This window comes from Mustela putorius, unplaced genomic scaffold, assembly GCF_011764305.1.
Source record: "Mustela putorius furo isolate JIRA1106 unplaced genomic scaffold, ASM1176430v1.1 tig00000430_pilon_pilon_pilon, whole genome shotgun sequence".
Taxonomy (NCBI): Eukaryota; Metazoa; Chordata; class Mammalia; order Carnivora; family Mustelidae; genus Mustela; species Mustela putorius.
In genome coordinates, this window is record NW_025421377.1 from 20,004,709 (window position 1) to 20,030,982 (window position 26,274).

Genomic DNA, 26,274 nt, shown 5'->3' on the forward strand with positions numbered 1-26,274 from the left:
GAGGATCAGTTGAAAAAATGTATTCAGAAAACATAGCTGAGAACCTGATATAAGGCACTAAATAAATGTTAGTTTCACATATCTCTAAATACCTACAACCTCAGTATAAATTGACAGCGGTGTGAGATACACAGCGTCAAATACTTCTGACCAGGGCAATAAAACTACATTATTTGGCCGATTCAAGCAGGTTAGTGCTAAACTTCCAGTGTATGCACTGCAAAACTGCCAGGTGCTTCCTGCCCTAGTGAGATCTCTGTTTCTGTCTCTCTTCCTGAAGCTTGGTCAGTAATGCTTTGCAAAGGGGGGGGGGGGTGCAATTTTTATAAACCATTATAAAAAAGAATAACCTTCAATAATTTCCCATCACAGGCTCTATATCTAGGACCTTAGAGCTTTCCTGTTTAACCATTTTTATGCCCATTATATCAGATAATATTGGTTCTTATTCAAGATACATCTAATTACTAAAATACATGACAGTAACAAATTTAATGAAAAGTTTAGTTCTGTATATTAGACCACAGCCTAAGGCACAGAAATAATAACATTCACAATTCAACACATGATAAATGTGAGTAGCACATGTGAGGTTATTTCTCAGAAGTAATCCAATCTCTATTTTTTCATTTTTTTCAGAACTGGCTAACCTGATGAGAAATTATTAACACTTGATGAACTATGATCAAATTTTTATTACATGTCACTCAAAAAGTAATATTTTCATGACAAAAAACTTGGGGACTGACTCAGGAAGTAGACTGAAGTGGGGATTAACAGGCAGGAAATGTATTAAGGGCCCTTGGAATTAACAACCACGGAGTGGAGGGAAAGCAAGCAGGATCAGATAAAGGAAGAAATTAGCTGCTATGTAGTCAACAAACGCTTTAGTCAATCCCATGGGGAATTGTGGAGCCAGGGTGGCCAGTGGCCTGGCCTTTAGTGAATTAGTTAGATGGTGATTCTTGGCCTGGGCAGGGAGAAGTCCGCTGAGGGAGGCAGGTGAGGCAAATGCTGAAGAGGCTGTTAGCACTCCCAGCTGTTAGGGCAGCAGGTCCTTCATTCCTGAATGGGGCTCTGGTTGGGGCATCACAGCATCCATGACAGAGACATATAGAACTCTGAAAAAGAAGAGTTGGAAACTAAAGAAGATTTTTTTCATCAATAATTCCAAAGATCTGTCCTTTGGTGAATATGGGTGACCAACTGACCAACACCAGTAATTCAGAGAGAATTATTCCCAAGCTGGAGCAGGATGACAGAATAATATCTCACAGCACTTTTATCTACATGTCTTCATAATCGGAGTTTACTACGTGGAGTGACCTCCAGCATACAGTTCCCATTTATAGCATTATTTCTCATAAACTTTATACTGATTGCTTTCCTACTTCTGATCCTTCTACCAATTTATCTCCCATTTCTTGCCTTAACTCTTGACTTGACACTAGGTCCTTATTTTCCAAGCAACAAATACCAGTTCTCCCTTTAGTGTTCAAACAGCAAGCAGGGAAGGAAAAAAAAATAAAAGCAGACATTTATAAAATTGCTAGGGTGTGGATTAAGACATTACAAATAGAGAAACACATAATTACAAATAACCACTCCTTCCTACCATACTCTTCATGCAAGTTCACCAGAAATGGGTAACAGATTCTATTATCAAAAAGTATTTAAATCAAGCCAGAGGTATCATTTTTTCTTGGAATAAGAAAGACAATGAATTAGTAATTTTGTTGTATTATAATATGCCTATACAATAGAACGACTTTCTAGAAGGAAGAGTAATTTATTAAACAATATAATGGCTCATCAACAAATACTTCAATGACTTTCAGTATCTGTCAGTGCTATAAGTCGCACTTAATGTAACTCTCTAAAAGTATATCTTGGAATTTCCAAGTTATAGGAATTACCATGCAAATGTTCAACATATACTTGAGTATTTATTATGGGTCAGTCACTATTCTAAGCACTGGGATAAAAAAGCAAAAAAAAAAAAAAAACCCAACTATCCTAATGTAATTTTATCCTAGTAATGGAAGATAAAAAATAAAACAAGTAATTATGAATATTACTTAAAAACTACTAAAAAATAAACAACAAAATAAGCAAACAAATACAGTAAACAGAGTAGACACAGGCTTTGCAGAGAATTTAAATAGGGTGATCTGATAGAGAGGATTGCTCTAGACTGGGTAGTCTGGAAACATCCTTCTGTGGAGTGAGTCCTAAACTGAATGACAAGAAGTCTTTGGCTCCTCAGTGATGCAAGAGAGAGCATTCTAGGCATAAATAACAAATGTAAAAAGCCTCAAGGCAGGGATGAATTTAACATGTTCAAAAGTCAGAAAGAAAACTAGCTTGGCTGGAAGTGAGAAGCAGTGACGTGAGAGAACAAAGCAAGGGTTAGATCACTGCCGTTTCATAAACCGGAAGAGGTGGAAGAAGAAGGAAATAGATGGAGTAGGAAACAAAAAAAGAAAAAGGAAATAATTGGAAGAAGTTAAGGAGAGAGAAGGAGGGGAAGAAGAAAGGAAGACAAGACAGCAAGCTTTTTGGAGCCATAAAATACCACTGCTGTCAGAAAACATAAAATCTTACGGAGGAGATAAACTCTTAATGTAACAGAGTAGAGAAAAAGACAATAGAATTCTGAGGGAGAATTAAATCAGACTGGGCTGGGGTACTACTGGCCTTGACTGGGACAGTCACAAGAAGTCCCATGACTACAGCATGGGCTTGGCTAGATGTCAGGGGGAGAAAGCCGGAAATTATGGCAAGACACTAATCTTAAATCAAGTTATTAGAACGACAAGATTTTTATTAAGATGGGGTTTGTTTCTGGGAGGTTATAGTACAGAAACCAGGTTAGTGCCAAACTCTGATTATAGGCCCAATGAGAAGAAACAGACACAGGGGTCATGAAAGTAAAGGTCTGAAATTTAGAAAGAGTGAAGGACACAAATCAATACGATAGAGGTTCAGTAGAAAAAGAAAACTATTTCAGGTTAGAGGACAAAACAATTGTTTCTTAGAGAGGCTGAGTATTGATTATGCCCAAACCGGGATGGGTTGTGTTTGAGAGAACGTGCCTCCCACTGAATGTTCTACAGACCACACGCTATGGAATCACAGGCACACGTTTGCAGCCCAACCTTAGTTGTCTGGCCTCTCAATTACTCTGAAACTCACGGGTCCTTTTGGGAAAGAGGAAGTAGATATTCCCTTATTTTTCTTAATATCTCTATTCCTGAACAAGTTACTCCTGGAAATTATACTTTATTTATTTTTTAAAGATTTATTTATTTATTTATTTAAGAGAGAGAGAGCATGGGCACATGAGCAGGAGGAGTAGAGGGAGAGAGAGAACTTCAAGCCGATTCCAGGCTGAGCACAGAGCCCAACGTGGGGCTCTATTTCACAACCCTGAGATCATGATCTGAGCTGAAACCAAGAGTCAAAAGCTTAATGGACTGAGCCACCCAGGTACCCCCTGGAAATTATACTTTCTGGTCATAATTCACAAGCATATACCTACAAATCTGAAATACAATGAAGTTAGTCTCATATAATCAAGCCCAAGCCATTAAGCTAGAATGGATTGTTACAGTGGAGAGGTGGTGATTAATATCCAATAATGCACATTATTAAACAGAAGGGGCCATTTTAGTAAAGTCTCATAGAGATTAACAGTAAGCACCATGTGTAATAGAAAAGATATGATTGACAGCTTGCTTATCTTCCATATTTATGGAACAATTTAATAATGAAATAGTTGTTAGTGTCACCTACTACCTTGATTGAGCTGAGATTTATTATTCAACTCTGGCAGTGTATGAAAATACTTTTATCACTTATTATTTTTATCTGTTAATTATCTTTGGAATCGTGCTATGTCTCTCTTCTCTCTGGTTAGGCAGCTTGGAGATTTGGAAAGACTACTTGATTAATACTCAAAAGACCTAAATACTAGCCAGAATTCTGGTACTTTATTGACAGTGGGGGGGGGGGGAGCAATTTCCATGAAGCAGAATCATATCTGTTTTATTAATACTAAGTTCTCAAAACCCAGTAAGGACATGGATAAAGAAGTTATAAAATAAGTATTTCTTTTTTAAAGATTTTTTTAAAGATTTTATTTATTTAGTTGACACACAGAGAGAGATCACAGGGAAGAGAGAGAGGGGGAAGCAGGCTCCCTGCTGAGCAGAGAGCCTGATGTGGGGCTCCATCCCAGGACCCTGAGATCATAACCTGAGCGGAAGGCAGAGGCTTAAATCTGAGCCACCAGGTGTCCCACAAGAAGTATTTCTTATATGAATGAATGAAGTTGCTGAGCCTTCTGTACCTCAGCTTTCTCACTGAAACATGGCAAGGATATTAGTATACTACCTACTTTACATGTCATTAGAAGTTCCTGGAAAATTATACCTCATACGTAAGAAAATTGTTTTTATTCTAAGCAGTGCTAAAATTCAAACCCTATTCTCTTAGAAGAATTGATCTACTTCACAATGGCTCTCTGTAAGCTTCTTAACTGATTTTTCAGGTTAGTTGAAGAGGAAAAAAAGCAGAGATAACATTTTGAAAGGACTAATATAGAAGCCATTGTTATTTGTGCTTCATCATCTGTCTTACTGGAACAGAGCAAAGTTAAGGATAATTTTTAATGGTACAGAACCCAACAATCATATGTACTTGGCACAGATGTGTGTTTTCCTACTTTTATTTGAATAGAGGAGTATCTGGTGTTCTGGTAACCGAACTAAAACAAAGTAATGAAGTCACAGTCACAACATCTGGTTCAGGATTTCCTCATTGTAAAGTTCCTCAATTTAATGTCCCTGCACCTTAATCCATACAGACTGACATTGCTCTGGATGTGTATCACCTTTTTCTCCTCTGAATAAAGAAAGTACTTATTTCACAGAAGTCAATGGAGTACTTACTGGGTGAATGACATTGAACACAATATGAGTTAAGTCAATATAGCAGAATGGGAGAAAGAGACACAGACTAGATCCACACTAAGAGGTGGTAAGAATTAAATGAGAGCTCCTAGCTACTTCCCCTTCTTCCCAGAGGTAACTTTGCTGCCAATGACATAGGGAGCTATCAGGTAGGAAAGCAGGGCCTGCTCTTTTCCATTTCAATATGGTGTATAACTGGAGAGTTTTGACTGCTTTTCTTGAGAATACTCAAGTAATGGAAAATAAAAACAAAAAGAAAACAATAAAAGAAATCTCCTTCCAACTACCTTCAGATCTGAGGAATGTAGCTAAGTGAAACTACTCATCATCAAGATAATTTTTACATTGACTATATTTTGGCTTTATAATACAGATCCTAAGTTCAGTGTTTGGTCCTGATAATTTTCTGGCTCAGTAGTGGAATTAGCTGCTTAAGACCCCACACAATGTAACAGAAAATCTCCAAGGCTGAGACCTTAATGGTGTATTAAATTTAATTTGACATGCAGAAGATACCAAGGTCATTAACTGGAAATACATACCATCAGGCAATTTAGAGCCGGGTATCTAGTTCATCCACCCAACCAATTTACCGGATTTTCCAAGTAACAGTTGGTCACATTAACTACCAGGTTTAGTTAAACCTGCATCAACATTTGAGGCAGTCTAACTCTTTGGCTAATTTAAAAGCAACTTTCAGAAATCTTGGTAAGGTTCCTTTTTAACAGATACAAAATCCTAGTGGCTACAGGATTTAGTAAAGAAAGGCATCTTGTCATCTTTACTGAATCTTTCCCTCCTGGCTTTTTGTTGTTGTTGTTATATAACAAAAGGTATATTCATTTTAATATTAATGAGCCATGAAAGTTTAAGAAGTGTCTCATCCTACTAAGAAAGATGTATTCACCGAAAGGCAATAATTTGTTTTCCTGTATGATAGCTACCACTAGTTGTTCAAGATGAAATTAGCCAAAGAACTCTTCCAATGGAAATCAACTTATCATACCTTATGGCATGACTGTGATCGTGGACTACCTATTAGAATTAGGTCAATACTAACAGCAAAGAAAAACAAGACAAATGCAAAACACACTACAAAGAAAATTTAAGTAATAACAAGGTACAAATCATAACAGTATATATTTTGAATGCTAAAATCATATTTAGCAAAAGAGACTTTAAAACACAGAACATTCACCACTCTTTTTTAAAAATGTAGGCCATCATGCTTCATACTTACTAAATTAGTTTTCCAAGCAACATGATCATATGGGGACACAGATGTTACAGATACATAGAAATTTAGCAATTTGTTTTAGGAATCCATTCCACAGGTAGATAGAGATACACGAATATTTTCAAAGTTGAATTTAAATGAAAGTAGTTCATATTTACTCAGTCCAACACTGATGAACCAAAGAATCTTAACTGCCCAGACTAGATTTTGAATTTTTATCTTTTAGATCTATGTCTTACATTTAATAATTCTGTATTTGACTCTTGAAATAAAAAATAATCACCCATTAATCTTTGAACAAAGGCTTAAAAGTTATTCTACTACTGTATTCATATCGAGAATGATAAAAGGAACAGAATAAAATTATTCTAGAAGACTTCATCATAACTAAAGCAGAAGCCAGGAATGATCACTAAAAGTGTGGGAATCCCTATCCCGCCTAGATGATTAGGAAAGGGGTTATTAGCTAAGCCATTGTCTGAAACCCACTGAGTCACTGGTCCCTTTGTAAAATGATTGGTCATTCTTTTCTAAAGATGGGTTTTTAAATTTAAGAGAAGCTTCAAGCAGCTGAACTGAAAGATAAAAAGAACACAGATCTTGCATGGGTTTAGATTTCTCTTCTTAGGCAAAGGATTGAGGTAAGATATCAAAATCTTTGCTTTCATAATTTTAAGAACCCTAATCAGTCAACTCAGAAGGATAACCTACCAGGATCCCCCGCAATGCTTACATAGATCAGTAATTTGAATTAGACCAGGAGTTTTTACACCTGGAGGACAAGAGATAATATGCTTCCATAGGTTGCATTATAAATTAATATTACAGTTTTCACATTTTATATTATAGATTTTATAATCTCGTTCCTTAAATTAGAGAAATATTGACTCAGTTGCTCAGTTTGAATGTATTTCATGTTATTAATCTTTTTAAAAGATTTGTATCTGTTATAGGACTATTGTCATATCTTTATTGTAGTATTTTTATTACTATGTTAAATAGACATTAAAACTGTTTTCACAATAAAGACCTAGTTCATTGACCCCAGTCATGGACCTCCCATGATCAGAAGGACCCATTTCCTGATGTACAGAACAGTGCAAGCAGTGAGGCCATCTTGTTCATTAACTCATTCAGCTACATCCCATGCCACCAAAGGAATCATGTGGTCAAGCTAAAAGGACAAGCAAACAATTCTGGATTTTTTTAAACAACTGCTCTGAGAAAAAGAATAGGTTCTGTTATAGATATTTGTAAGTTTACCTTTTTTATTTTAAATCCTAACATATAAGTAAATACTACAGAACTCACCCAACTACACTTCTGATCAAACAATATCACCACTTATTGTTATGATTTTTACATAGAGGGTCCATTTAAAGCTCAATTTCACAATTTATTTTCTAGATATTTCATCTGAAAATGAAGACTGTAATTCTTCTTGGGCTGCTGGGAGCCACAATGTCAGCCCCAGTAAGTGATTCCACGGTACATCCAAAATCATTGTGTGAAACCTGTAACAAATCCTTCTTTGACCATTTCTGTTTCTCATTTTTTAGATTATCCCACAGCGCCTGATGTCTGCAAGCAACAGCAATGAGGTTAGTTGAAATACTTATAAGCAGCTCTCCATTTTGTTTTCGTTTTTGTTTTTTAAGGAAACTCAGTGGAAAAGAGATTAAAACCTTCGTTCTCCAGCTTGCTTTTTCTCAAATAGACAAATCTTTAAAAAGGAGGGGAGAGAAAAATAAAAAATTATATATATATATATTTTTTTTAAAGGGGGGGGGAGGGGAGAGGCAGGCACCTGGGTGGCACAGTCAGTAAAGCTTCTTACTCTTGATTTTGGCTCAGGTCACAATTTCAGGGTCTTGAGATTCTCTCCCTGGGCTCAGCACTCAGCAGGGAGGTTGCCTGGGATTCTCTCTCCCTCTCCCTATCCCCCTACTATGCTTGCTCTCTCTCTCTCTCTCTCTTTCTCTAAAATAAATAAGTATTTTTAAAGCCGTAATTAATTTCTCCTAATTCCTATCCAGTAGCTCTTATATCGAATGCATTTCCAACATTCATGTTTATTTGGTATACCATGTTTTTTTTTTTCTACAATATTATTTGCTCCCCATCTGAGTATAAAATCTTTAAAATCAGAGACAGTATCTCATATATCTTTTTATTCTAATAGCGCCCAATATGGGTGTATATAGGTGTTTAAGAGCATAAAAATGACTGACTAAACCACAGGAATGGGCTAAAGTTGCACAATCTTAGACCCAGTGGAGGAGAGGTCGTTAAATCCCAATCTCTAATCACTGTAATTTAGTACAGGCTTAGTGAGAAAACACCCCTAGCAGGAAACTGATCAGTCGGCCCTGGCTTGTTCTACGTTCGTAGTAAGCCTTGATCTCAATAGTTTCATCATGTGTATTCATCTTGTTTTCATATTATCTTTCCTTTTCTAGTTACTTCTGAGTCTTAATAATGCTCAACTTCAACCACTACAGCTTCAGGTACCTTGATAATTATTTTAAGAATGCTTTTCGACTGTTTATTTCTTACAGTACTTTGTAGAGAACAAAATGTTCACTGATTTCATTTCTGAAGTCTCAATTTTTAAGATTATGAATTTGTCCCACATATTCTAACGACCATGTGTTTGAAGACAAAAGTAAAAGCTGTAATCTGACATTTATTGAAAACTTGGTAAGTGCCGGGCACAAATTCTCACAACTGTGAGATAGTTAAATTGACTATTTACACACAGTCATACTCAACTATGAAAAATAAAGACTTAAAACCAGTCTGGCAACTGTAGAAACCATACTTTTTATCCATCTCTGTCCCAAATTTTTTTATGAGCACTGGAAAGTTGACATTGTTCAGGCTACTTGCACAGCTCATAATGTGCTAAGATGCCGTCCTTTTTTTTATAATGCAGTGATGATATTATAGAAATTGTCTCCTTTTTCCTTTTTTCTTGCTCAGAAATTATTTAAAATTCTTTGCAAAATGAAAGAGAAATACTTCCTTTCTTTCTTTTGTGTCCTTCCAGGGCCTGTTTAATTCGTGGATCCCTCCTTTCTCTGGGATTCTGCAACAGCAGCAGCACGCTCAAGTTCCAGGGCTCTCTCAGTTCTCCTTATCAGCTCTTAACCGGTTTGCTGGACGGTTCCCAAATCAAATGCCTTTCCCAGGATGGGTCAATTTTGCCCAAGGAACCCAGGTGGGACAGCTGGACCCTTCACAGCCTCAAACACCACCGCAGAGCCATCAGGGCCCTAATCATGTAAGTCGGGCCTCTCCCATACTGTTCTGAGGAGATAGAACACACGTTGAATGTGAAAATGAGTAGGAATCATCTTTAAATTAAGACAGGAGTTACTGAGAAAGACATTTTTCTCATTATTTGCTCTACCATCACTGGAAGTACTTCCTTTTCTGATTTCTAACATGAAAAAAAAATACCATTTAAATCAGCTATTCTATCACAGCCACAAATCAAGAGTGTTAAAAACATATCTGAGAAAAGATAATTAGGGAAATTTCCTCTTTAAAGAAGAAACAATTTGCATTAAGGATATACATATAACATGACCTTTTGTTGTCACAGAAGTCTTTAATACAAATTGTAAATGTATATGACTGGGTCTAAGAAAAACAGCTCTGGAATTTTACATTAAGAAGTCAAGTACAACTGGGGTGTCTGGGTGGTTCAGCTGTTCTTGATTTGGTTCATCCAATTCTTGATTTCAGCTCAGGCCATGATCTCAGAGTCGTGAGATTGAGCCCCATGTGGAGCTCCGTGCTGGGCATGGAGCCAACTTACGATTCTCTCTCCCCCTCTTTCTCTGCTCCTCCCCGCTATGTGCACTAGCTCTCTCTCCCTCTAAAAAAAAAAAAAAAAGATTTAAGTATAACTTTTTTATGCCTCTTTTGGCAGGTTTTTCCCTATATGCTCTCCTTCAAAATGCCTCAAGAGCAAGCTCAGGTAAATGAGTGGAATACCACCACTCCTACAGACAGATGGCTAACTGTACTCTCTATCTAATGCTTTCTTTTGTATTTGTAGCTCTGACTCCTAGAGCAGGGCTATGAAAACTAATGTAATTATCACTGTTTAGTACCACTATTGCTGGGCTGTCATCAGTTTGATCATGTCAGGCTCACTTAATAATGCTAAGGAGAGTCCCCAGAACCCCTGAGTTTCCAGGGCATTACTCTATTGGGAATAAAGGAGCTCAATAAACCCTAAGTCCTGGTCCCTCTGAACGGTGTTTGTACTGGCATTTGGAAACTCAAGAGAAATACCATGGGCTGACTTTGCTCAACCCTAAATTTTGTTTCAGAGAGAGATGCATTAAACTGATAAAATATGATATGATGTAGAGATAAGAAACACTTGCCACATTATTTGGCACTCGGAGCATTCTGTTCAAAATATTACCAGGTTCTTGTATATTTTCAATTATTTCTATATTACAACCAAATGGGGGGATTTCCATTAAATAAGAAACCTTAAAAAATGAATGCCAATTAGTATACTCATTAGAGTAATGTGGAAAACTCTTTCCAGATTAGTTTCACCTAATTCACTTTACAATAGACTAGGTTCAAAGAAATATGGACATGGATAAATTATTCACCAGCAGAGTACTGACCATTTCATAAAAAGTTACACCACTTGACTCTCCTGTAATCATAATTATGTAATTTTTGTCCCACACTCATTATAAAATAAAACTTACTTCTAGACATTACCTCATTCTATGCCAGAGCATTTAGAGAATTAGATACACGGTAAATGGGATTACGTCATTTTAAGGATCAGGGAACTAAGTCTTAATGAGATTAAATCCCCAACCCTAATCAAAGTAAGTAGCTGAGTTGGAATATAATTCTTCATCCTTCCTCAACCACTAAACCAGTGGTTCTCCACTCTAGCTTTGCATCAGAAGCTCTGCTGGTAATTTTGAAAATTACAAATGCCTAGACCCTACCCACACCTAATGAATCAAAACATGATGAGTAGATCCCACATACAATTATCTACTAAAATGCTCAAGAGGTGATTTTAATTCTTAGCCAGAAATAAGAACCACTGCATAAAATGTACTTCTCAAACTATAGCTGTTTTTTTTTTAACTCTTGTGTTTAATACAGTCTCTTACTTAATTAGGCAAGGACACAAAACATACTAATCTCTATATATGTACTAAGATCCCCATTTTCTATAAACATGTATGCATGTATAGACACACACAGACATAAATGGAAGTCAGTACATGATAATGTGGATGGTAAAGTTGCAAGTGATTTATTTCTTCCTTGTCTATTTCTGGATTTTCCAAATATTCTAAAAAGTCTTATGGATTATCTTAATAAAGTGGCACTTATTAAAGGCAACACATTCTTGAGAATTCATTCTTTATCATAGCACTTCTAACATTCTTGTAGAATAATGATTCTCAAAATATATAGGGAAATGTTCAGCAAGTCAGCCATGACTTCTTAGATATTCACAAAGTAAACTGTACATTAAGTTTGTATATAAAGAATATATATATAACAGCTTATACAAACACACACACAGAGTTTGTACACAAAGTCCATGGTGCCCTTTCTTAAAAATTTTTTTTTAAAGATTTTGTTTATTTATTTGACAGAGAGAGATTACATGTAGGCAGAGAGGCAGGCAGAGAGAGAGAGGAGGAAGCAGGCTCCCTGCTGAGCAGAGAGCCCGATGTGGGACTCGATCCCAGAACTCTGGGATCATGACCTGAGCTGAAGGCAGCGGCTTAACCCACTGAGCCACCCAGGCACCCCTAAAATTTAAGCCTATTATTTTGCTACTTCTTTCATGCGTTTGGCCAAGCAACCTTGAAACAAAGTCCAATGTCATATACAATATGAGTTATTTCTAAAGTCTGAGAAGGCTGTTTCATGCATTATTTTGATCATAAAATTATTAGATATATAAAAATTATTAGATATAAATATATAATATAAAATTATTAGATATATAAAATTATTAGATATAAACTTTTAAAAGGCCTCTGCTGATGTCAAGGAAGCTCTTACATACCTTTCTTTTATAAGCAGATGCTGCAGTATTATCCAGTCTACATGCTCCTACCCTGGGAACAATCTCAACAAACAGCCACACAGTCACCTCCACAAATGGGACAGCAGCAATTTGAGGAGCAGGTACTGCTGTTTGATTTTAGTCTGACTAGTTCCATCTGAGACTAGAGAGACAGTAAATTTTCAAAGGAGAGACTATTTGAGTGTATTTACTGCAAAAGTTCAACAGCCTGAACTGGTGATCACAAAAAGATACAGTGTGTTATCCTAACATTTCACTAACTTTGAAATGTTCAAAGGCTGGATTTTAAAAGAATGAATTCGGTGAGTGGACTTCAACAAAATCGGAGGCCAAAAGATGAATCATCTTGGTAAAATTTTTTTCTAACTTTCAAAAAGCTACCAGGATCCTTCTTGTCACATTTACATGTGGTTATTGCAAGAAAAAAAAAAAAAATAGCTTCCATGATGGAAGGCACTTATGATCACTAGATACAATTAGATAACATTACTATTGAGTTTTATGGACCTACAGCACATTTTTAGAATTCTAATGTAATTTCAAGTGGCCCATACATAACTAGATTTCTTTTAGGTATAATGGGGGGAAATTAACAGTTTATCACCACTCTAAAACCAAATTAGAGAAAACTGAAAATTGTGCTTTAAGTGACTGGTAGTAGTAATTCTAATTAAGTCGTGTTAGAAATTTAACCTCAAAGCCGTATGGTATTAAAAAGATGCTTGGTAAATTAACAATAATTTTACCACCTAGAATATATGAACTTTCAAAAAAGCATTTAATGTAATATAATATATATATATAATTTTAAATAATCGTTTATTACAAAATTATGACAAAATCATCACAGCAAATCTGACACATTTTCCAAAAATCTGACAGATGCCATTCTATACTCAATTTGGATATATTCCAGTACAAGCAGAACCTGTAAGTATTGCATACGTTTCATTTAAAAAAAAAAAAAAAAAACTAATGTTTGAAATGATTTGCTTCATAACATATTAAATCTATGAGCACCCTTCAGCCAAAAATCCATTAGGAACAAACCCATAGTTGAACAAAATTAGATTTACCTACTCATTTCAGCAAGGGAAGAGCCATATGGGGACCTGTGGGTGTCTTAATAGGAAGGTGACTGATTGTTCAAAGGGTCTGGGCTTCTGTCAGGCGATTTTGCAGAGAATTCTAGGAGTAATGATTCACTCTGAATCGGGTGTTCTCAAGAAGTGATGGGCAAGTCTGTGATTAGTAATTAGTTCCTTCCTAGAGGATAAAAGCAAAGAAGAGCAAGGCAAAGGCTCTGATTGTTAAAGAAGGAAGAGTTACTCAAATTATCCAGGATATGAGGATGTCTGGCATTATTGTGGCTTGCGTGGCAACCTTGCTTTAGACAAGATTACACAGCCGTCTTGTTTTTGTTGCATTTCATCGTGTTCAGACATGACCTTGCTTGATGCCAGTGTTCTGTAGGATTGTTCATGTTCAACAGAACACCAGGGCCTAGCAGAGAATATCCAGTAAGCTCCTAACAACACAAGCAGACTTGTGTGTCCTGTGTCCGAGGCCACTTTTCTCTTTCTCAAATCTAAATGATTATTTTTGGTTTTAAGTAACTAAAATTGAACAAGTTGTAAAGGATGCAACTGCCTTGCATGCAAAACTACATATTTTAAAGAGGAAAAGTTTAGACTTTTTTCAACTTTATAACATTACAGGTTATGCCAGGAGGACAGCAGCAACTAGCCTTAGACCCCCTCCAAGGCACAGCTCCTGACACTGCTGTGATGGTAAGATCCTCTTATGATCCTGTGCTAGCCACCAGGAGTCAGCAACTGGCAGCCTAAGGTTCCTGTACTATTGTTCATTTTAATGGACTTCACTGTTATTTTTCATAAAGAATCATTCTTCCTTCCACCTGTAATCTTTGACCAGTCAAGGTCCAATTTACTCAGTCCATCATAGATTTACTACTCTATGTCAGATACACTCCTAGGGACACTCATTTAAAATCAGGTATTAAGAAACATCCAAATTTGCCGGTATATATTTATAATCATTCTATGATAGATTATAATCTAAAAAACTAATAAAGTCGTTTACTTCCTAAATAAATTCTTTGCCTTACATCTCAATCCTGTGGCCTTATATTCTTCCCAATTTTGATCTTGTATTTGAATCTGTAACCACTTTGTGTTCTTTCTAATTCTATATAGCCAGCAGAAGGAGTGATACCATATTTACAAAAAGAAGGGAGAGACTTTAAACATGCCAGTGGAGGAATTTTCATTCCTGCAACTTCACAAAAACCCAGTACTACAAATTCTTTTGCTCCTACAGTCGACCCAACTATTACCCCAGAGCTGATGGAAAAGAAGGTAGAGAATCAAAGATTTATTTTATGTAAAAAATGGTTACCTAATGGAAAATATAAAGTTCATGTTTAATTTATAAGATTAAGTCATAGAAATGATGTGAGAGTTAATGATATAGTAAAACACATTGTCTTTACCTTAAACAGGGAGGCCAATAATTTAATTTTGATTCAATAAGCACTTCTTATGAATATCCTTTTCTCGCTAGGCCAAGACCGATTCCTTAAAGGAACCGTAAGATGTTTCCTAACCATTCAGAGTTTTTGGTAGGTATTTTCCAAAAGGCATGCATTAAGCGCATGATACATGATACATCCTAAATTAAAAGAGGGAAAAATAAAAACCATCAGGGAATTAATGAATAGGTCTTACCAAAATCAGACAAACAAAAAGTACTTATATAGTTCTATAAAGCTAATAATAATTGTGGGACTTTAGCCACTTTTTAAACATAAAAACAAATGTTTGAGAATCATGTCTGCCTATACCATAAATTTGGTATAGACTCTGAAAACACGAGTAGTAAATACACTAGGTCCAAATAAAAGACATTCTACAAACACAGTACAGAGTTAGTTCTTCTAAATCAGCACTTTGCAAGCCAGAAGTTGTAACAATGTCAATACATCTTTATTAGACTGGAATGAAATAAACTCTCAAAGTGATTTTTTAAAATTGCAAAATCATATGGAAATTTAAAATGCCATGACCTTCATATCAAACATAATTAATTAATCAATTACCTGTCATATTGGGCTTGGTTGGCTATGAGGCTTGTGGGTGATTGACAGGTGGGCAGGCTGGGACAGCACAAGAAGTAAAAACTACACACTAAAAAGCAAACAACTGGCCTGAAGGGAAAAGTAAAAGGCAAGGGGTTTGGTTTTGTTTTGTTTTTTTAACTCTCCTTCCTACTGCCTATGATCTTTTCTGATTTCTCCTCTTATGAAAATGAATCCTCAGCACTCTTCAGTTAAGAAACAAAACAACAACAACAACAAAAACTCTATAAAATACAACCACAGTGAATAGTTTAGCCTAGATTTCTTTAGAAAAGTCTCTTTTATAATGTGACATATTGTACAATGCAAGTCAACTCAAGTTATTCAATCAGAAATACTAGGGGATTACGGTATAGCATGACCTTCCTTTTATGTGACAGTGCCAGAAGTAAAGTTCCCTAGTTTCTGTTAAGTATTTTAGAAAATATCTCAGAAATGGTCCACAAAACAGTCTAATGGTATTAAAATGCATTCTTATCTTATTTTTCAGAGAAAAAGCTATGGCGGTGCCCCGGATATCATTTTAGGCTATCTGCTTCCTCAGTGCCAATAGCAGTTCTTTGAAATATACAAAATACTCTTCTCTTGAATTTCTTTTTACTTATCAATAATATTACATTTTTTAAATAAGTCATAGTATATAATATAATCATGTAAGTTCTGTCTTTACAAAATTATGTTTCTTTTCAAATATCCTTTCATTATATAATCTAGAACTATCAACAAGAATAAAGCTAATATCACTGGATCAACTAATCATTGCATTTATTATTTATTAAGGGTAGCTTTGGAAAATGAGAATAAGGGTACACTGTCATTGAATTTATGAGTGTGGTGATTGTGACTAATGAACTAAAGTACGAACCTTTAACACATCATCTCATTTTTACCCCCAGGCTCATTTAGCTAGACTCCTTCTGTTGCCGTTCCTTTCAGAGTCAAAACATTTGGTGGCAGAGATCATGAAGTGCATGCTCCCAGTAAGACACAGCTCCGCGGGGTGCCTGGGTGGCTCAGTGGGTTAAAGCCTCTGCCTTCGGCTCAGGTCATGATCCCAGGGTCCTGGGATCGAGCCCCGCATCAGGCTCTCTGCTCAGCGGGGAGCCTGCTTCCTCCTCTCTCTCTGCCTGCCTCTCTGCCTACTTGTGATCTCTGTCTGTCAAATAAATAAATAAAATCTTTAAAAAAAATTATTAAAAAAAAATAAAAAAGACACAGCTCCGCAGAGAGATGGCTGTCCTCACCAAAAAGATTAGATCCCTACGAACATGTGGGCTGGTTTGAGGAGGCAGCATTCTGTTGAGAATAGGGCACAGATTTCAGATTTCACCATATCTGGCTTTCAATGTGGTTTTGAGCCTTCAGCAAGTGACTTAACCTGAGTCTCGGATGTAAAACAGACATAATAATACCTTTTAGAACTTTTGACAGGACTACATGAAACAACACATATAAGACACCTGGCCATACAAAGTACTCAGAAAATGTTAATTTCGCCCCTTTCACCTGTGACTATGGAAACGTCTTATTTATTGTCTCAGCTTTGGAGCTAAAGCTACAATTCTGAGAAAACAGGAAAACTGACATTTAATATGCTTCATATAACTATGTGAGTGTATGTTGATGTGTGTTAGTGCATGTATACAGAAAGAAAGTTGAATGTATAAATGAGGGAATACATGAATGTGTTAAGTGGTTTCAAACACATTTGGTTAGTATTGTAGGCTTTAAAGTTGATCAAAAGTCCTGGAATCCTACCTTTTCATAATTTAGTAATATTATTCTGAAAACTGCTACTTACCCTGTGGAAGAGCAACCCAATAATCTCATATTCTATTTTCATCTTGTATTTTTCTCCTTTCCCCCTAAATTGGTGAGTTAAATGAGTGTAATTCTGGGTAACTGAATGACCTCTTAATATTGGACATGACATAGAGATTCGTACATCAATTGTCTGATGAAAGCAAGTATTCAACACTGAGGAACATTGTGTCCCCAAATTCCAAGAGTTCACAAGGTCACTGAAAAAAAATTAAATGAGATATTTCATGCTGAGTGTTTAGAAAGCATTCTGAAACACAGCACACACTAACTTCTCTTCAAAGAGGAGAAGAAAGGGGATGGTCAGAGACTGAAGAGGAGACATGAGCATGATGGTGAACAGAAGTAGAAGTCGGGGAAAACTGCAAAACTCTTAAGCATCAAACTAAAATCCAATCAAGAGTGTGGCAATATCAGGGGTGACAATAAAAAATACTGTGAGGGACGCCTGGGTGGCTCAGTTGGTTAAGCCTCTGCCTTCAGCTCAGGTCATGATCCCAGGGTCCTGGTATCGAGCCCCGCATCGGGCTCCTTGCTAGGCGGGGAGCCTGCTTCTCTCGCTGCCTCTGCCTGCCACTCTGTCTGCTGTGTGTACTCTCTCTCTCTGACAAATAAATAAAATCTTTAAAAAATATATGCCATGTTTAAAAAAAAATACTGTGAAAAATATGAGGATGACATAAATACAACAGTAATAGGTAAAAGCATAAAATGAAGAAATAGCACATAAAAATAATGCAATGTTAAGCGTTATTACTCTGAGAACAAATATTTTGACAAAAACATTCATATTAAGCTAAGTATGTTGAAATTATTTCTTTATTCTAGACAATATTAACAGGACCGTATTACTCTGGATAGCTTTAACAGATCCAATTTAATGTCTTAACTTAAAAAATAAATTCTCTAATCTCTGACTGTTCAGGATCCAACCTTTTTCAGGAAGATGTTAAGTCATGTTAAGGTATTTGTAAGCAACAACTATGCTTGAAAACCTGAGTACTACAATTGCTATCAATGTAATATTCTACATTTTCAAAGTACTTTATAAAAGAACTTTGAATCTACCATTTTTGTTAGCAAAATTAGAAAGACAAGGAGGTACACTAAATGGAAATATCACCAGAATACAAGCAAAAAACTATGTTTTATTTGTCTTAACCCTAACATTCCAATCTCTCCATCCCAGGCCAGTGGGGGAAAAAAAGTGAAGGAGAAAAAGCTTAACCAATGCACTTTGTACTGATTTGAACAGAATAAATCTACATAGAATAATTTATTTGAAATCAGCCCTATGTAGATTTTATAATCCATAAAGTTTTGTTTTGCTTTAAATGTTTCTTTGGGGGAGGAGACATCACACATCTATTTAATTAAGGAAAATATTTTTACAGTCTTGAGGCCTTTTATATTTTTTACACTTATCATGCCACAAATTCATGCAGAATGAGTTGCAATGCTCCTCAAAACTTTCCCTACAGACTTTTTCCACTGGTTGTCTCCTATGTAAATTTTATTAGAACAGCATTAGTTCAGGACTAAAATATAGAATCCATGCATGACTTCATCTTCATTATATCCATATCCAATCTATCATCATAATCTAACATCACTATAATGCACAGATTTTCAAAGTATGTGGTTTGATGAGTTTTATTCACAGGCGCGTGCGCACGCGCGCGCGCACACACACACACACACATATGTATACCTTGTAGCCACCATCCCATCAAGTACAGAATATTTCTATCACCCCTAGAAAGTCCGTCTTGCTGTTTTCCAGTCAGTCTCATCTCCTATTGTCATGCCAGGCTACTACTTTAAAAAAAATTTTTTCTGCCAATATACATTAATTTTGCATGTTCTGGAACTTTATACAAATTAAATCATACACTATATATTCTTTTGTATCTGGCACCTGTTATTCAATATAATGCTTTTGTGATTCATCCATTTACTATTTCAGTTGGATATCACATTGCATAGAAGTACCAGTTAGTTTATTCATTCTCTTTTTTTTTTTTTTTAAAGATTTTATTTATTTATTTGACAGAGAGAAATCACAAGTAGACAGAGAGGCAGGCAGAGAGAGAGAGAGGGAAGCAGGCTCCCTGCCAAGCAGAGAGCCCGATGCGGGACTCGATCCCAGGACCCTGAGATCATGACCTGAGCTGAAGGCAGCGGCTTAACCCACTGAGCCACCCAGGCGCCCCCTATTCATTCTCTTATAAAAGAACATTTGGGTTTTTCCTAATTACTGAACATTACAAATAAAGCTGCTGTGACTGTTCTTATACAATTCCTTTCATGAATGTTTATTTTCATTTCTCTTGAATAAATACCAAGAAGGAGAGGAAAATCATAGAGTAAGTGTATGTTATAAATAACTGGTAAGCATTTTCCAATATGGGTGTACCATTTTATACTCTGATTAAGCAATGTGTCATAATTCCAGTTTCTCCACCTTCTGGCCAACACTTACAATCATCTTTTTTAAAAAAAAATAATCTTCAGGGCCACCTGGGGGGCTCAGTGAGTTAAGCTTCTGCCTTCAACTCAGGTCCTGATCTCAGGGTCCTGGGATCGAGCCCCACATCGGGCTCTCTGCTTGGTGGGAAGCCTGCTTCCCCCTCTCTCTCCGCCTGCCTCTCTGCCTACTGGTGATCTCTGTCTGTCAAATAAATAAATAAAATCTTAAAAAAAGAAAATCATCTTTGTGAATTGCTCTTTGGTCACACATCATTTCAGAGGTTAATCTTCATGCAGTATGACTTCCATCCCTTCCTCTCAAAAGTTGCTGCATGAACATTGTCATGAATATTATTTTTACTTTAAAAAGTATTTATACAAGACCACTGACTCCTGCATCTATATCTCAAACTAATCTATTAAATAGCAAAGTCTACAGCTAATCTAAAATTGTAAATAGTTCAAAATTGTCTGTCATTTTAACGTTAGCTATTTTAACAAGTATGAAGAAGCATCTCATGGTTTTAACTTGCATTTGCCTCACGACCAATATAGTGTTTCTGTGCTTGCAGACCATTTGTGTATCTTCATTTCCAAAAATTATATTCTTTTGTTGACTTTTTATGATTGAATTTTATGAGTTTTTAATATATTATGGATGAACATATTTTGACAAATAAATGTATTTTGAATACTTCCCATTGTGTAGCTTATCTTTTCATTTCTTAATGGGGTTTTTAAAAAACACATCTTTTAATTTGATTGGTTCAATTTGTCAAGTTTTCAAAGATTAGTGTCTCTTATGTCCTATTAAAGAAATCTGTACCTACTCCAAAGTAATGAATATATGTTCCTATGTTCTCTTACAGAATTTTAAATCCTATAGCTTTTATATTATTTAGGTCTGTAGCTATCATTTTTTGTGTAGAGTATGAATATTGAGACAAGAATATATATATATATTTTCACACAGAGACCTAGCTGATGTTATACAGAATCATTTTAAAAGACTACCATTTTCGGGGCACCTGGGTGGCTCAGGGGGTTGAGCCTCTGCCTTCGGCCCCAGTCGTGATCTCAGAGCCCTGGGATCGAGCCCCACAACAGGCTCTCTGCTCAACAGGGAGCCTGCTTCCCGCTCTCTCGCTGCCTACTTCTCTGACTACTTGTGATGTCTCTCTCTGTGTCAAATAAATAAATAAATAAATAAATCTTAAAAAAAAAAAAAAAAAAGACTACCATTTTCTAATTGAGTTGCCTTGGAATCTTTACTGAAATCAATTGGCTTTATCTGTGTCTGTTTTGGACTCTATTACATTTAATGCTTTTTCTGTTTTTGCATCAATACTACATGGTATTGATTACTATAATTTTACACCTTTTGCATTTCCATGTGAATTTTAGAATGATTTTACCAACATCTACCATGCTAAAATTTTAGTGGGATTGTGCTGAATTCCCAAATCAATTAGTACAGACTTGATATCTTGACAATATTGAGTGTTTCAATTCATGAACATGGTATATATTTATTTACTTAGGTCTTTTTAAGTGTATCTCTGAAGTGTACTGTGTCTCTCAATGTGGAGTCTTTGTAATATTTGTTAAATTTATTTCTGAATATTTTATGTTCCTAAATTTCATTTTCCTTTCTCAGTATGTAGAAAGGCAGTTGATTTTTATACATTTCACTTGTATGATATGATTGTACTAAATACATTTTTTAGTTTCTGTAAATACATTGTGAGTTCCATATCTTTTTCTATCAAAAAATTATATATTTTTCTGGAAATAAAAGTAATTTTACTTGTGTCTATATAATTTATATGTTTGCAATTATTCTTCTTACCTTGTTATACTGACTAGGGTATCCACTGTAGTGGTGAGCAGAGAAATAAAAGTGGACATGTTTCCACTGTCCCTTACATTAGGGAGAAAGCAATTATTATTTCACAATTAAGTCTGTTGTGCATTTCCCATAAATTACCTTTATCAGATTGTAGAAATCCTTTTATTTCTCGATTGGTGAGAATTTTTATTATGTTTAGCTGAAACTTTTGTCAAATGATTTACTGAAATAATATTAATTTTCCCTTTGAGTTGGTTATATGGTGAATTACAAAGTTTAATTTTTTAATGTTGAATCAACCTTACATTCCTAAAAAAAAAGAAAGAATTTGTTGTAATGCAATATCTTTTTAAAATATTGCTGGTATCAACACAAAATGAACAAACTGTTTAGAATCTCTAAAAGTAAGAAAGAGAGTTTTATTTAAGAGCTTAAGTTAAGACACCTGCCCAGGAAACATGCTCTTCACAGGGATGGAAGTGCTTCAGAGAATGAACAGTTTTACAAGATAATATGCCTTCTCACATCTTATAAATGCTCAAAAGATTATAGATTAACATATAGGTAGGAATAACTCTTTAATGTCAAGGACTGCATTGATCAGTATCTTAAGGACTAGATGGTTTTCCTTTAGGCTACTCATTTATTAAGTGTATGTTTGTATGTTTGGTGGGCCATAAATCAGGCTTTTGGTTTAAACAAAGTTTATATATAATCATGCTGACTTGAAAAGAGATCTAAAATAGATTCCTGTAAATATCAGGCCTTTAGAGAGCTTTTTCTCTAATCACTGGGTTTAACCCAGTAATATTCTATGAATGATTTTTACTTTTCTGTCCATGAATGCTATTAGTTGGCAATTTTCTTTTCTTATAATATCTTTGGCAGTTTAAATATTGAGTTTTTGCTGGTTTCATAATAAGAGTTTGGAAATTCTGTTCTTCCTGAGTCAGCCTGTATGTTATTGGTATTCTTTCTTCTTTAAATGTTTGATAGAATTCACCAGTAAAGCCATTTGGGCCCAGAGCTTTTTTTAAGTGAAAGTTTTTAATTATATTTTATTAAATACAAGGTTGTCTCAATTTTTTATTTCTTCTTACATTGGCTTTAGATGTAATGTCTATGACTGGGTATAGCTGTGATTCAATAAAACTTCATTGACAAAAGCAAACGTGGGCTATATTTGACCCTCAGGCTATAATTTGCCAACCCCTAACTTAGATCACTGATTGTAAACATTTCTTTTATTCTTATATACATATGTTAAAGATATAAAATTCTAATCATTCCTTTCTTTTTTAATTCATGCATTATCAAGAAATGGTTTTAAGTATCTAAATGTTTGAGTATTTTTAGTATATTTTATTATTAATTTTAAAATTGAAATCAGGAAATATATTCTTTCTATAAATATTTTTATTATATTGTTAGCTGATTCAAATACATTGTTGAAAACAAAAGAAGTGAGAAAAAGACTAAACATAAAAGGAATAGTTAGTAAATAAGCATGGGAAAGTATTTCACATCATTTTGATAATGAATTTGATGTATTTATATATAACTCAGTAGGCACAAATGATACATAATTAAAACAACTAATGCAGTGAAAGTGTATTGCAACTAGCAGTCCATTTTCTCAAAGCAACAGAGAGACTAATACAGTACTTTGCAATATAATTTATAAAATGTACCTTAAGTTTACATTCCTTGATTCAATTTATTTCATACCTGCTTATCTAAGGAAATGATCCTGTTATGCATAGCAATTCACAGAAACTTTATCAAACTACCAGAAAAAAAAAAAAAAAAGAAAACAAAAGAAGTCTCCCCACAAAAGGGAACTGCAAAACATTCATTAGCAGGATATTCAGCAGACATTTATAATGAAGTACATTCACATAATGTTAATTTGAAACTCAACAGAAATTAAGTATGCATAAAAGGCATGCACAACAATGACAGCAAAATAATAGACAAAAGTGTCAGGGTAAGAACATCAAGGTCCTGTTCTTTTATTTTTTTAAAGTTTTCTGTAATATGTTTATCATGTGAAATTTTTAAGGAAAAAAAAATTCTTTGAACATATCCCAAACAATTAAGTTGCCTGTAAACACCCCGTTCCTTCTTTATTACTGACCATGACTGCATCAGCTCTAACCTGGTTTTCCCCTTAGAAACCACCTACCTGGATACTCCAACACTGCTTCAACCATCTCTTGGTGTCTCAGCTGAGAATGACTGTCTTAGCTCCACCTGGAAATCCACCACAGGTACTTGCTGTTGCTGAGATCACCTTGGGTACAGCTGACACTCTTGGTTGCTCAGTAAGGATGTCCTTCTACGTGTGACTTGAAGTTCCATCTTTGTTCCACAGTCCACCTCAAGTGTAAGCGTTGCCTGGCCCACTCTGTCATGCTGCTGGCTGCTCCTCAGAACAGAACATTACACATACCCAGCAGTTGTTCCCTCTACCAGACATTTTATATCATTTTACTCCTTTAAAATTTATTGTTACAGTCACTGCCTCAAACTATGGTCTGTCTTAATGATTATTGTCTGTGCACTTAAAAATAATATATATAATGCAGTTCCTGGGTCCCATGTTCTATAAATGCCAGTAGATCAATTTGGTTGATTGTTTCATTCAAATTTCCTATATTTTGACAATTAAAACAGATGTGAAAATGTCCAGCTGTGATGGCTGATTTGTTTATTCTTCCCTGCTTCTGTCGATTTTTGCTTCACATATTTTGAACCTCTGATTTTAGATGCATAAACATCTGGGACTCATATTTTCTTGAGGGATTGATCTTTTAATTATGTCATGACCCTAACTATCTCCAATACTACATCATATTTTGAACCTTACTTTGTCTAATATTAAATGAAGATATACCAGTTTATTATGCTTAGTGTTTACATGATACATGCTCTACCATCCTTTTACTTTCAGCTATGTCTTTATATTTAAAGTATGTTTCTTATAAACAACACACAGTTAGTTGGCTCTTGCTTTATTATCCAGCCTCAAAGTTTATCCTGTAGTTGGAATATTTAGTCCATTCAAATTTAGTGAATTTGTTGATAATGACTGGGATTAATTCTACTCACTTGTTTTTTGTTTTCTCCTATGGTGTTTCCCCTCTGTTTTTTAAATTAAACCCATATTATTATTTTTCCTTTCTATCTCCTTGATTGGGTTTTTAGCTTAAAAATTTCATATCATTTAGGGTTTTCTTTGAGGATTATATTATACATCCTTAACTCATCATGGGCTATGTAGAATTCATATACTACCTCTTTTCCTGTAACACAATTATAGTACAATTTATATAATACTATTTACATTCTACTGTCTTTTGTGCTAATACTTTCATATATTTTGCGTCCACATATGTCTATTAACTCTTAAAGCATTTAAGTTATATGTCTATTAACTCTTAAAGCATTTTAAAAAGGAAAATGACACACCTATATTTACTTACACAGTAATTTCAGTGCTCTTCCTTACTTCCTTCCTATAGATCTGAATTTTCACCTGGTGTAGTCTCACTTTAGCTTCAACCTTCTTTAAAGTTTATTCAATTTGTGTCTGGTTACTGTGAATTCCTTCGGTTTTTATAACCTAAAAATTCCTTTATAATGGAATACATGTGTATATCATGTTTACATGTCCACATTTTTATAGATTATCTTTTCTGGATGTCGAATTCTAAATTGATATTTTTTTTTTCCTTTTCACATTTTAAACACATTACATTTTTTTTTAAAGATTTTATTTATTTATTTAAGAGAGAGAGATCACAAACAAGAGTGAGGGGTTGGGCGCCTGGGTGGCTCAGTGGGTTAAGCCGCTGCCTTCGGCTCAGGTCATGATCTCAGGGTCCTGGGATCGAGTCCCACATCGAGCTCTCTGCTCAACAGGGAGCCTGCTTCCTCCTCTCTCTCTCTCTCTGCCTGCCTCTCTGCCTACTTGTGATCTCTCTCTCTCTGTCAAATAAATAAATAAATAAATAATCTTAAAAAAAAAAAAAAGAGTGAGGGGTAGAGGTAGAAGCAGACTCCCCACTGAGCAGAGAGCATGATGTGGGACTGGATCCCTGGGATCATGACTGAAGCTGAAGGCAGACACTTAACCGACTGAGCCACTCAATGCCTATTACATTATCTTTTAGCTTCCATTGGTTCAGGTGAAAAATCAGCTATCATTTATGATGTTTCCTTAATATGCAATATGTCTTTCTTTCCTTAAGCTGCTTGGAAGATTCTCTTTTTATCTTTGGTATTAGCACCTGACTGCAGCAGACTTAAATGTAGTTACTTTTGTATTAACCCACCTTCCTGTTGCACTGAGTTTCTTGGATCTGCATTGATTTTTGATAAAATTTGGAAATATCTTCTCAGTATTTCTTTGACTATTTTTCTGTTCCATTTTCTCTCTTCTCTCATTCTAGAACTTCAATAACATACATATTAGATTACTTGATACTCTTCCTCAGATCAGTGAGCCTTTGCTAATTTTAGTTTTCTCAGTTGTTCAGTTTGGAAATTTTCTATTGATCACTGGTCCTTTTATCAATTACAGTCAATCTGCTTTTGCTATTAATATCATCCATTGAGTTTTTAAGTTTTTTTTAAATTTTAAGGTCTTGGATTACTATTTGATTT

General features: G+C 35.2%; 1 protein-coding gene, 1 long non-coding RNA gene and 1 pseudogene across 2 annotated transcripts; 1 reads left to right on the forward strand and 2 right to left on the reverse strand.

Moving 5' to 3' along the window:
* The first annotated feature begins 6,776 nt into the window (after positions 1 to 6,776).
* On the forward strand, positions 6,777 to 14,951 carry ODAM (odontogenic, ameloblast associated). The gene is made up of 10 exons (XM_045079837.1): positions 6,777 to 6,851; positions 7,618 to 7,683; positions 7,770 to 7,811; positions 8,670 to 8,717; positions 9,260 to 9,493; positions 12,307 to 12,411; positions 13,193 to 13,240; positions 14,029 to 14,100; positions 14,527 to 14,688; positions 14,894 to 14,951. The coding sequence occupies exons 2-10, from the start codon at positions 7,633 to 7,635 to the stop codon at positions 14,921 to 14,923; spliced, it is 792 nt and encodes a 263-aa protein (XP_044935772.1). The 5' UTR covers positions 6,777 to 6,851; positions 7,618 to 7,632; the 3' UTR covers positions 14,924 to 14,951.
* On the reverse strand, positions 8,629 to 13,604 carry LOC123392035. Its single transcript, XR_006606718.1, has 2 exons — positions 13,387 to 13,604; positions 8,629 to 9,519 (listed from the first exon to the last, which is right to left on the reverse strand). It is a non-coding gene; the product is annotated as an uncharacterized LOC123392035 (long non-coding RNA).
* An 8,846-nt stretch (positions 14,952 to 23,797) lies between the features above and the next one.
* On the reverse strand, positions 23,798 to 24,075 carry LOC123392057 (annotated as a pseudogene).
* Between the last annotated feature and the right edge of the window lie 2,199 nt (positions 24,076 to 26,274).